The sequence below is a fragment of the Pleurodeles waltl genome, chromosome 7 (assembly GCF_031143425.1).
Source record: "Pleurodeles waltl isolate 20211129_DDA chromosome 7, aPleWal1.hap1.20221129, whole genome shotgun sequence".
Classification (NCBI taxonomy): Eukaryota; Metazoa; Chordata; class Amphibia; order Caudata; family Salamandridae; genus Pleurodeles; species Pleurodeles waltl.
In genome coordinates this window covers 1,393,405,774-1,393,419,005 of record NC_090446.1, presented here as the reverse complement: position 1 = coordinate 1,393,419,005, position 13,232 = coordinate 1,393,405,774, and the positions used below count along the sequence as shown (strand labels likewise).

The window sequence follows — 13,232 nt, the reverse complement described above, 5'->3', positions numbered from 1 at the left end:
CAGAAGCAATTTCACATCTACTACAGTGTAGTCATAAGTTTAACTTCCTGAGAGGAAGGTCACATTGAGGAATTCTAAGGATATTAGAAAGGATAAAGTTGATCTAAGATGTTTTCTTCTGTCAGACCAGTATTCCGAAGTTTCCAAAGCAGTGGCAATTTTCTCCAATGAGTCATGTCCCTAAACGTAAAGTAAAAAAAACAGGATTGGGCTGAATGAAAATGTGATGGCCCAGAAAAACTCTAGGGCTGTTTCCCTCTAAACAACAGGATTAAAAACAACGGGAATGAGCCCAAATCAACAGATTGTATGCCTAAAACCCCCAAGGTTTGCCTGGGCACAAACTTTGGAATAGGCTTAGCAAGAGAAGAACGAATAGGGGTAAAATGAAGGATCACCAGAAGACCTAAGTTTTGGATGCAGGGGAGCTCTAAAAAGATAAATAAAAACCTCAAACATACCCAATTGCCTTACTATTACAAGACAACATACAAACCCCTTAACTGGATCATCTATGTGTGATGTGCCCTTCCTGGGTAATGGCAACAATGCCCATGCTTCTGAATATACTTCTGTCACAATAGTAAAGGGTTTGCTCATGGTCTATGTGCCTAACCCATGTGTGCGGAACAAAAAAAACCTCACACTGTATTTCTATCTTCCTCACTCCAATTCATGCCTCTGCTGTGTTTCTTAATTTCTGAATTCTACTATTTTCTTAAGCACTCTGCCCTGATTTCCTCTGTGTCAAACTTGGGTACATGTTTTTATTAGCTTTCCCCCCATATTACTGTATTGCTTATTCTTACATATAACAGTCAAGTGGCTGGAAGTAAAGAAAAGCCTGAACTCTGGCCTCTAAGATAACAGACTTAATGGAAGACTGCCTGCTGCAGTCTCTGCAGTGACTTCATAGCATAAATGAGGAGAATAAGAGCTAGTGAATTACAATAACCGAGCTAGCATGAACCAAAGGGCATTAATGGATAAAATACAACTCTTTTCAACAAGCATAAATGAATGATGCCTGCAACGATTTAGGGCATTAGTGAGAGGTGAAGGACCTTTAATTGAAAGTGAAGTTGGTAGCCAAAGGATTAATCAAATTGGCTAAAACTGTCACAAAAATGTTCAACACCACTGGTGAAATTGAGGAGCCCTCACAAACTCGGAAGGTAAGCACTTTTACTGCTTATTCAAAGGGAAGTAAGGATACAGCATGGCCAAGTGTTCCAATATAGGATTCAGCCCATGTTTGAGTTGAAAGATAAACAAAAACATGTTGTCACTGTTCAACAGTGGCAAATGCTACTAACAAGACAACCAAGCCCATGTTACCATTATCATCTGCTGCCATTTAGTCACTTTACGCTATAAACCTCACCTGCTAATGATTGAACAAGCCTCAAGAGTGAGGAAAGACATGCAACCTGCACATGCTCTTTGCAGCAGTTTCACCTACAAGCTTGAAGCTTTAAATGGGATTTCTCTAAGTGTGGTATGGCAAATGACTTTTTAAGTTGCTCACAAACAATTCCGTGACTCAAAAAACATTACTAACCTGATGACTGTCAGTCTATAGCAGTTCATGTATTTATTCTATAGTTTGACTAGGTAAACATCATGAGACTGTCCAGACAGCTTACTTTTGCCCAGGAGTCCTCTACTTGCTGGACAGCTCATTAACTAAAGATGGGAAAGGAGTAGTTTGTGGAACTCTGTCTGACCTGAACAAGGGTGCAAGGCTAAAACAACTTCATATCTGGATGGACCTGTTTAATTTTCTTTTGGGTGTGAAAAAATAACAAAGGGAAGTCACACTGTTCAACTGGAGGGGAAGAGAGATAGCCTATGAGGATGAAGTTTCTGGCAGTACAAAAGAACAGTTACCTAGAAGTAAGAGTCAAAGATACCTGCAGATAAGATCTTAGTATTATAGCACATAGCTTGTATTTTGTTATTAACACATTAAGGGGCTCATTATGAGTTTGGTGGACAGTTAACATCGTCCGCCGAACTTCCGACAGGGAGGTTGCCGCCATACAGCCTACCTCCCCACCAGCCCCATTAAGAGTTTCCCACTAACTCAGCATGCAGAAACATGGTGGTGGTACTGCCATAAAATGTCTGGCAGGGAAGGGGGCCATAATCCCCAAGGCAGGGCTTCTTGCAGTGCTGCCCTGGCAGATTAGGACTGCTGCCACCTCCAGACCGCCGGGATCTCCAATCCTGGCAGAGCTGGTGGTTCCCTGGCAGCCCAAACGCCAGGGATGTGATGAGGTGCTCAAACCGCCACACTGGCAGCAGTCCAACCGCCGTCTGCGAGTCTGGCAGTCTAGTGACCGCCAGACTCGTAATGAGGCCGTAAATGTATAACAATCATCTCATCATAAGCAATACCGTGGCACATAGTGAGAGCTGCTCATTGGAAAATCAACTGTGGAAGAAATACAGGTGTTGAGGAAAATATAATAACAATACTGAAATAAGGCATTATAAATTAGCACAGGGCTGCTAAATGACATTTGGGCAACTACAGGTAAGACAGCTTCAGGAAATGTGGGTATGTTTCCTGTAGTTAAATCACATGAAAATAGATCATTAATGCAACATTTGCTCCACAAACACTTTGTCACAAGAATATTTAGTGCAGTTCCGCAGTTAAGTACCACAGTTTTCTTTATAAAGGGTTGCCAATTTTCATATGTATATTAATCCACTGAAATGTAGTATTTTATATACAAGATCAGTTACTTCAGTAAGCATGGAAGCATAAGTACCTTGAATTTTTCGCAATACACATAGTATCACGATCTTTTAAAAAAAATCGGTCTTCAATTTAAAGAGCCTTTTCTATAGACCGGGCCCTAACTAAAACACACTGATTACAATGTTATTTGTTAATGAAAGCTGAAGTAGGTAGTGCAAGTTCTCATTCCAAACAGCCTTACTTGACTCTCGATCAAGTCTCCATGAAAAGAGGTTCGGGGTATTCCACTGGTCGTGTCTGAAAGGGTATGTGAATGTTTTGTTCCTATTGCCAGAGTCTCATAAAGACAAGGACAGACTCAAGTGGGCTTGCCTTTGACATGCAGGTTACATGCATTTGATGCCATAGGAAATGCCTTGTGCACTTCTGCTCGGCAGTAGATCTTTGGAAATCATTTAAATAAAGCCTTTCTACCACTTCCCCATCCCCCATTCATCAACAAGCTTGAAATCATGCAAATAGCCAAGTTCCAGAAAACAACAGAAGAAAAACCGCAGGCAAAAGCTCAGTAAAGCAGTCAGAAGTTCAGCAAAAGCAGTGAACAATCAATATACATTACACTGTTTCCTGAACGCAGCAAAGTATCACCTTTAAGAAAACGTGTACTTAAATGCAAGATTACCTTGTTTTCCTTCTTGGGGCTTAACAGCTATCTCTTCCACGTAGTCTGAAGGGAACCATCCTGTGCGACCTTTGATATTGCCTTCCCAGAATCCCCCTTCTCCAACACTAAGAACTGCAATTACAAAAGCACAAGCAGGTTACACAACAGCCAAGAAGATTCAAGATGAATCGCTGTCTCCCCCCTCCATTCAAGTGACACACAAGAATAATTTGGGGGAGATGAGTATGATCAAGGTCACCTGAGACAATAGCTCTTTAACTTGACTTTGGGGAGATGCAGTATGCTTAGTGTCAATAGAGGGGGCAGCAACACACAAGAATCAGGGTGAATCACTGACTTTGGGGAGATGCAGACCGATGGGCGCTACTGAAGGGAACATCTATTTATCCCACAGAAGAAGAATCAAGGTCAAACACTGAGTTTGGGGAGACACACGATCAATGTCACTGGAGAGGATATCTGTGTATCTTGATGTTGGAGAGATGCAGTATGATCAGTGTCACTGCAGGGCACCTTGAGGGTTTATCCCTCACTTGCTCATGCTCGTTACCCCACGAAATCCCCCTCCTGCGTTGGTCCAGCGAGGTATGAGATACATTTTTTTCTCACCTTTTGCAGGGGTAGAACACAGAGAAAGAGGTTGTGTAAGGGTTTTCTGTTGCATTCCACATTCTTTTCTCTGGGGCTCATGGGTATGCAAACCTTACCCTTCCAGGAAGAAGGTTGGTCTCAGGAGGTGAGCTGTTGCATGGTCCTATAGGAACATGCAAGATCTTGCTGCTATTGTGGGTGGAGATAGGTATAAAAAGGAGGTCCTACCCTCTGGCAGTTGCCGGTTATTGAATGTCAGTGCGCAGTGAGCAAGGCGATGACGAGCTCTCATCTGCCAAGAAATAAGTTTTTCCGACAGAACTGGCACTCATGCACCAGAAGCAGGAAGTGCTTTTTAACTTTTGAAGGTGAGACTTAAATTTGTTTATGCTATTCACTTATTTAAAAAACAGCCAGCAGAGAACGTGATAGGACTGAAGGTACTAAACTAGTTATACAGTCTTTAGAAGCACCTATCTTTGATGTGTCATCCAACTCTCGTCACCAGGATCTACTCCCATCTACCCCTTTCCTAAACCCGTCCAGCTATCCTTTGTCAGAGTCTTTAGAAGCAAACCAAATAGGCAGCAGCTGCATCAAGGTGCGGTGGGAGAGTGGGTACATTCTGTTCTCCCTAAGTATTAAGAACCTGAGAGGGATATCTGTGTATCCCTTCCAGAGGAACCCAAGGAGAATGAAATGAACCCCTGACTCTAGAGAGATAGTGTACAGTCGATGGCACTGAAGTGGATGGCTAGGTTTAAGGGTTAACACAAGCTGAAATTACTGAATGGAAGGTGTTTAATCACAACTGTCACAATGTAGCACATCAAAAAAGTCGGTACACCATGGAGAGGTACACATTGTTCCATGTAAGGGGAATACTGGGTAACCGCAAGCTCTAACAATACAGAAGTGTGTCTACGTGATACTTCTGCAGCATTTTTAATTATCTCAGGAAGGCTAATGGTTTCCTATTGTTCTGCAATACAAAAACAAATATGCCAAGGAAGAATACCCAGAAAGAGAGAGTGGCAGATAGAGATAAAAATGGAACTAAAGAGTGGAAGGGAAAGAAATAGAGGAAAAGGATGACAAACACATACTTGAATAGACTGGCAGACACACAGACAGCATTGACGTTTTCTAAGGGATGGCCTCTTGGTGCATGTGGGGAAATGAATACGCTCGTTGCCGCAGTACACAATGCTGCAAACCGGTGCACAAAATATAAGCACCCACAGAGCCACAGATTGAAGTAAAACACAACGAAAACATATTCAGAGAAATGCATCCTTTGTTTGAATTTCAATAAAAATAGTTTTGAAAAATACACAGATACAGAACGATCTATATATAGAGCGATTTATGAAGGCACAAAGACATAAAGACGGGCACAAGCGTGCAGAAAAATACTGAGCAATGAGGAAAGAAAAAGTGGTTGGAAGGCAGAGAGAAAGTCGGACAGGCAAAGCAAGCGGGAGGCACACAGAAAGAGAGACAATGACACTCTAAAAGAGAAGAAGAGATGAATGCTGAGGCAAGCACGGCAATACTGAAGAAGGGGCACACAAAGAATAAGACAGGCACACATATGCTAAATACAGGAGATAAACACTGAAGGAAAAACACAAAACACCGAAAGAGACAAACAGAGAGAAACTGGCAAATAAAAGCAGAAACTATGAACAAGAGGAGGAGACTGAGAGGCAGGCACGGAAACAGGAAAGCCTGTGCGTTGCGAACACAGGAGGATCTTAAAGAGGATAAGAAGAAGACTGACAAAGAGAGAGAAGCAAAGAAATAAGCACGGTGACAAGCAAAGAAGAACCGAAAAGGAGGCCCCAAAAAGACTCTGGTACAAAAACAGGCAGAAATCTGAATGCCCTCATCATACTGAACGTACTGCAGTTGGGCATCAGGAGGGAATTAATTACTTGGCGTGTATTACAACTGTTGGCTTAGCAGGGCTGTCATCCTACCTCATTTCTTGCCTAACTGCCCAAAGTATAATGATCTGTGCAGCAACTGTTTTAGGCTGGTACCAGATTGAGAGTCCATGGCATATGTGTGGATCAGAAAGGCAAACCATACCATCGCAGAATACATTAGGAGGGCGATGCAGAAAATAGTGTGCATGGGTTACATCAATCTCGCAGGATGTGCAGGATTTTTAAACCATCCGTGGCAAAGCCAATACTCCTCGCTTTTTAAAATAAAAATACATTGGTGATTATTTTATGAATGGTTGTGCCGATTGGTTTGTGGATGAATAAGGGAGGGAGTAAAAAGTCGACTACTAACCCAACCAGGACAACAGACGTCCCCACACCTACAATCAGATGTCCATGCACATCAAACACCCACACTTCATCAGGCACCTATGGACACCAGACAACCACGTACATACATTTTTAACATGCATACTATCAGCAATTGGTACAGATTCAAACATTCAGACACATCTAGACACCCATTTGCATGATCAATATGCATGCACACACACGCAGACTCCCATGCACTTTGCAAAACTTGTGGCATAAATCACTAACCTACACTCAGTCATCTAGGAATGTGCCCAAACACGTATGCAGGCAATCAGAGTCAAAAGTAGTAATCAGACTCCCACACATGCCCAAAGGCACCCCTGCGTTACTTCAGACCAGGCTTCTCCAACGAGTAGCTCGTGAGATACTGGTTGCTCTCTAGCTACCTGAAAGTAGCTCTCCTGTGAGCAGTCCAGCCTACTAAATTAGAAGCATTTACTTCGCTGACTTCAGATATGTATAGCAAAATTGAAAAGTATGTATTCAAGATGAAAATATGTGCATTTTCAGAACTCACAAGCTGGCGAAAAAAGGTTGAATTTCCCAAATATATATATATATAAAGTTGCTATCTGATTGATAACTCATGCAGCTTGGGGAGACTTAATACTAATATTATACCCTTGGTGCTAGCAGCATTGTAGCTATGGCTAGGGTGTATTACCCACCTAGATGTCTTCCACATTGATACAGCTTTTTTATATTAATGCAGGCAAACCTGCCTAATGCACTGAGGGCATCTCTGTTGGTAATCACGCTTGGAGTAGCTACTAATGTAATCTTGTCTGATGTGGTTTGACTACTACACCACTAATATTAGTAGCCTGAGATAATTTCATTGAACATAAGTACCCGTTATTAAAAGAAAAGGTTGGGACCTCTCCTTCAGACACATGCACGTTTGCACACAAATTAAACCCTCAGACGCCTGCATTCAACAAGCAGGCACCTGTTTACATATTCAAAGACCCATATACAAAACACACACCTAAGTAAACGCTCATGAAGCCACACACCCCGCAGGGGACCCTCCTCTCCTCTACCTACATCCAACATACCCACTCCCTCAGACCCCTGGGTACTCTTTCAGAACCCAAGGAACTGTCAGACTCTCATGAAGGCAATCAGACACACACTCACTCACACACCCCAAAGAAACACCCTCTGGAACCAAACCTACTCAAGAAATGACTGCATCATGGTAATGGACACACATTGGGGGTCATTCTGACCCTGGCGGCCGGTGACCGCCAGGGTCACCGACCACGGGAGCACCGCCAACAGGCTGGCGGTGCTCCCGAGGGCATTCTGACCGCGGCGGTTCAGCCGCGGCCAGAAAGGGTAAACCGGCGGTCTCCCGCCGGTTTACCACTGCCCTTGTGAATCCTCCATGGCTGCGGAGCCCGCTCCGCAGCCATGGGGATTCTGACACCCCCTACCGCCATCCTGTTCCCGCCAGGAACAGGATGGCGGTAGGGGGTGCCGCGGGGCCCCTGGGGGCCCCTGCAGTGCCCATGCCCATGGCATGGGCACTGCAGGGGCCCCCGTAAGAGGGCCCCACAAAGTATTTCAGTGTCTGCTAAGCAGACACTGAAATACGCGACGGGTGCAACTGCACCCGTCGCACCCCTGCAACTACGCCGGCTCAATTCTGAGCCGGCGTCCTCGTTGCAGGGGCATTTCCTCTGGGCCGGCGGGCGCTCTTTTGGAGAGCGCCCGCCGGCCCAGAGGAAATGTCTGAATGGCCGCCGCGGTCTTTTGACCGCGGTGCGGTCATTCAGCGGCGGTACCTTGGCGGACGGCCTCCGCCGTCCGCCAAGGTCAAAATGACCCCCATTAAGTGCTCTTTAGGCTACGACATTTGCCAGCGTAATACACTATAGTGGAATGTGATGGCAACACTCAAGATATAACTTTATGAATGTCCCAGGGGCCTGAAGGAGGGAGCTTGCGGCTACCAGTACATCAGTCATTAAGGTGACACGTGCTGGCCATCAACCTTTGTAAATCAACGAAAGGAAAAGGAAATTCATAAAGAATTAACTAAGTGAGAAAAAAATAAAAAAAATATAACGAAATAAATTAGTACGTAAGTAATAAAGGGAAGAGAGGACGAAAGGAAGACATAAGGGAGGGAGGGAGGGCAGACTCCCACTCCTGCAGGCCTGTGCATAGTATGATGATTACTTTTGGAGAAACACGGAAAACATCTCTACCAGAGTGAGACGTCATCTGCAGGTAAATACTGCAGAGATTTATTGGAAGCATTTACTGAAACATTTGGAGACCTCCACACAGAAAAGACATGAGAGTTGGAAGTCTCCACCAATAGGCTTGTGAGCAGTATTTTGCAGTAAGTGAGCAGTACTACTGCATAACTACTTTACGTACAACTAAATGCAGTTTGTGAATACCCCCACCCCCACCAAACACCAACAAGTATGATACACAAGACGTCTAAATGTGTCAGACCTAAAAGGACTTTTTATAATCGTAGCATCACGTTTTCACTTTTGAAATGTTCTAATTTTTAAACAGTATTAAATTAAATGATGCTATCTTAAAGTTAAAACATTTAAAAGGAGATTGATGGTGATTAGTGTAATGGCCTATGCTGAGAATATCCATATGCCATCGCACTATTACAAACTGCACATATGTTGTTCTTCAAGTCATTTTGGAGGGGCCAAGAATACATTGTGCATAGACTTATGGAAGAGACTTCCACAGCTTGTCTTGGAAGTTATTTGAGTTACAGCAAGGGATCCAATGAACGGCAAATGGGATCCAATCAGATGTATCACTTGGAATTGGAACCTTCGTCCAGTGCATATATAGAGGAAGTGGCTAGGGCTATATTGAGGAGCTCTCCTAGGAAGGCCCCTGGGCCCGATGGTATTCCTGTTGACATTTATAGATCCAATGTACCACTCTGGGCCCCAATCCTAATAAATATATTTAAAAACTCAGCTCCTAGAATCCTGGAGCAAAGCCATCATTGTTTCCATATTCAAATAGGGCAGCAGAAGTCTGCCCACCTGTTACCGCCCAATTTCTTTAATAGATTTGAGCGCTAAGATCCTTGGGCGGGTCATTCTACCAAGGCTCGAGGAATGGGAGAGGAACATAAGATTCTCACTGAAGTTCAGTTTGGCTTTCACCATGGGATAGCTACAATTGAGCAATACCTAAATCTATATCTGGTATCGGGAAAATATGTCCTAGCAAAAAGGGGACACTCCACCTAGCATTTATGGACCTCTCAAGCACATTGGACCTGGTCAATCGGTCAAAGTTATGGGACATAATGGATAAAATGGGGGTCGATAAAGATCTGCTATTTGTGATAAAACGTCTCCATGCTGAAACCTCAGTCTCAATCTATTATGGGGTCACAGGAGAGCTAAGAACACCTGACAAGAATCAGAGAGGCATCCGTCAAGTCAAGGATGTAATGTTGGCACCCTTTCTTTTCCTGTTATACATCAATAACGTTAGTAAACATTTACTGGATACAGGCTCTGACATGCCAAAGATGATAAACCGCTTTGTCCCAATTTTACTCTACACTGATGATGCAGTGCTCCTTGCAAAAACTGCAAACGGGCTCCAAATTTTATTTAAGTTCCTATTTTCTTTCATGGAAAGTTTAGGCCTAAAAGTAAACTATACTAAATCCTTTGTAATGACTTGTAGTCCAGCAAAAACAAACACTAAGAATTATTGGCTGGATGGGTCAAGCTTTGGTAGAAAAAAATCTTTTAATTATTAGGCATCTTGTTTAATTCTTCCTTGAGCTGGTCACCCATGATGAAGCTAAGAAATCAAAATTTTATTAGAACAAATGACGCAGTGTTTACATTTTCACATGAATTGCGACAGAAACCAGGTAATGAATTAATTATAATTTGCAAAACTAAGTGCTCACCCGTGGGTACATATGGGGGCCAGTATCTGGGGCTACTCAAATTCAGAATCCCTTCAACGTAGATAAAATGGTTTAATATGCAGATTATTGTCAATCCCAAGAAGCACAACCCCGATCATAGGCCACAAGGAAATAAGCCCATAAATGGAGAATATGAGCAGGCTTGCACCGCTAATTTTGTGAATAAATTGCAGGAAGCGGGCCTGGTCCGAGCTTTATTGGCGGACTGCTTATCACCGAATAATGTGCATCACATTCCATGGTATGCATATGTTAAAAGAATGTTTTATCTTGTGGCAGCCCCAGATATGTATGACAACCCTGAGTCGATTAAAAGAGCTGTAAAGATAAAATCAAATAGGTCTTTTTAGAACACTGCATGAAGATAAGGTGTGAACGGCCGTCATCTTTGTCTAGCGTTCTTGACTATTCTCTTATTTGTACATCTGCTGGTCCAGAACCTTAGTTATCATTTATGACATAATACTAGCCAGAGTTTTTATCTAACTTCTTTCAGGCGAAGCTCCCTGCACTTATTGCTTTTCCTATGTAGGGAACATTTTTTTTAAACATTGCCACTGTGTCTATGCGATGGTGTATCCAGGCAAAGCACATGTCTCTTTATGCTTTTTTGCACTTTATAATCTGTGTCACGTCGCTCATTTTTGGTCCCTATTTTACATAAGAGTAAAATCAGATCACACCAACTAACCCTGATAAGCCTACAAAAATTAGACACATCAAATACCTGTTTTGCTTTTTTAAATTTTATAAAAAGAGTAATTACTATTAAGAAAAGATATGGATCAGGCAAAGCATTTTATGAGCTTTTAGCTTCCGGTTTTAAAAAAAACCTTTTAAACTGTATCTTTTGCTACATCTTTATCTGCATATTTTTTTGGGCATGTGTTGCGATGCCTTGCTCTATTACGGCTGTTTTATAGCTAAACAAAGATATATTGAAAGTGAATACTGGAATCATTGATTCAAGGTGTAGCCTCTAATTTACATATTGGTGGAGAGGGAACTCCACTGCGCAGCACCTTCTGCGTCCTCCAGGCTGACGGTAGGCCCTGCGCTGCCTGCGCACCTCCGTTCCTGCTTATCAGTAGCAGCCCCCCACTTTGCGTGGAACAGCCCTGCTCATCCGGCAGTCCTCTTCCTTCCAGGCCTCTGGTTCCTAACAGGCCCACCCCGGCACTCTGCCATTGTTCCGCTGATGGAACTCATCATTTGGAAACACCGGAACCGCTACCAATGCACATGACATTTTCTAGTCTTCCTTTGTCTCAGACTTAGAATTCTGTGAATCCTGATGATGATCCCACCATCCATTATGGGATCGAAAAGCCGTCGACCTTAAAATATACGGACCTATATGATTGTATATATGGAATGTTCTTGATGGGCCATGCTATTCTTGCTTTACTGATACATGTGTTGATCACACATTATCACCTGAGTGTATCACTTCAAAAAGATTCATCTGTATGTTATTCTCACACTTTATAAAAACAATATTACCTTCCATTCTGGAGTTTTCAAGTTATATCCATGAATACTTTCATGAAACTGATCCAAACCTTAAGAGCACACCATCCTCCCGGAAGCCTACCAACTGATCATGCATAAAGGTGACCGCACATTCAAAGCAGTAACCGATCTACTACAGGGCCTCTATCTATCATTATCATCAGGTGCATTTGTAGAAAGCATGAAGAAAGCTGTGGTGACTTTCCTTCTGAAGATGTTCAAACTTAGATCCCCTCAGTCAAGGAACCATCTGCTCAATAAAGAACCTGATATTCCTTTCATAGATTCTCAACTGTGTGGCATTACCAATTCTGAATCGCTCTACAAATCTAATAACACTTTTGACTCAAGCAAGGAATTTTCCAACCCTCAAGAGGCACTGATCCCAAACTGATTGGTGCCCTGTTTCTACCTGACCTTCCATCAGACTTTCACATTAGCCAATGCTTTCTTTTGAAGCACCAAGAATAATCCCTTCCACCATTTCCTTCTGACTCAATGAGACTGACAATGGCCTTCCGAGTCCCACAAAGTGCCTTGCCAGCCCATTTAGCTTTAATATCTCTTTGCTGCTAATAAACAAGTTGACTAGGGCCGTCAATTTTAAATGTAAGAACTACAAAGACAACTTCCAGATTCTACGTAAGGACCAGAGGCGATGATTAAGCTTTTACCTTTACATGTTTATTCTCCAGGAACCACAGTAATAACAACAAAACCAATACTACATTTTCAATGAACAACTGAGAAAAATGTAGTCAATCACACCAAATCAAATTCCATATCAACATATGTAGTGCATCTTGACCATCCTTTATCCTCATCCTGTGGGTTTTTTCCTCATTGTTTTTCTTGCTATTGAATTCTATTGAAGTCAATGAGTACTGTTTTTTCACTTTGCACTATCTTCTTTGCGGGGCATGACTACACATACTTTTTCTTGTCCCTACAGGTGATGGTTTAGTTAGAGAGAGCAACAGTTGTCGGGCAGTGGCGTGGTATGATCTGCTGACTGCTAGGAGGAAAAGAAGAAATCCTGTGATTTCTCACAAACGTAGAGATCCACACAGGTACTATGTCTAGTCACCTATGCAATACCCATGAGTATCAGAGCTCTGCGGCTGTATATCTGAACTGCAGTACTGCAATGAGAACATTTTTTTCCCCATGCTAAACAGTAAGCGGCTGGGGGGAAGCATACTTTGTGGCAAGTAGAGGAAAACCCTAGTCTCTGGTCTGTACTGTGTTTCCCTTACAGACACTCCACAGGTCTAGCAGTGCCTTATCCTATAATAAACATAAAGGACCAATTTCATGCATTAGCATTCTGTGCACTGCATACCAGGAGACACCAGGACTTTGTGCCCTGACTTGAATGACTGAATTCTACGAATAAACAAAGTTTCTTGGGTGTGGGTTTACCTTACATCCTTAAGCCTACCATTTACCTAGCACCTC

General features: G+C 42.8%; 1 protein-coding gene across 1 annotated transcript in view; it reads right to left on the bottom strand.

The window, feature by feature from the left end:
• The window catches only part of SHANK1 (SH3 and multiple ankyrin repeat domains 1), a 1,404,784-nt gene that overhangs the window by 724,001 nt on the left and 667,551 nt on the right, over positions 1-13,232 (bottom strand). Inside the window, exon 13 of the mRNA XM_069200994.1 lies at positions 3,393-3,506. Coding sequence (XP_069057095.1) covers positions 3,393-3,506 — 114 coding nt within the window. The remainder of the gene's footprint in view (positions 1-3,392; positions 3,507-13,232) is intronic.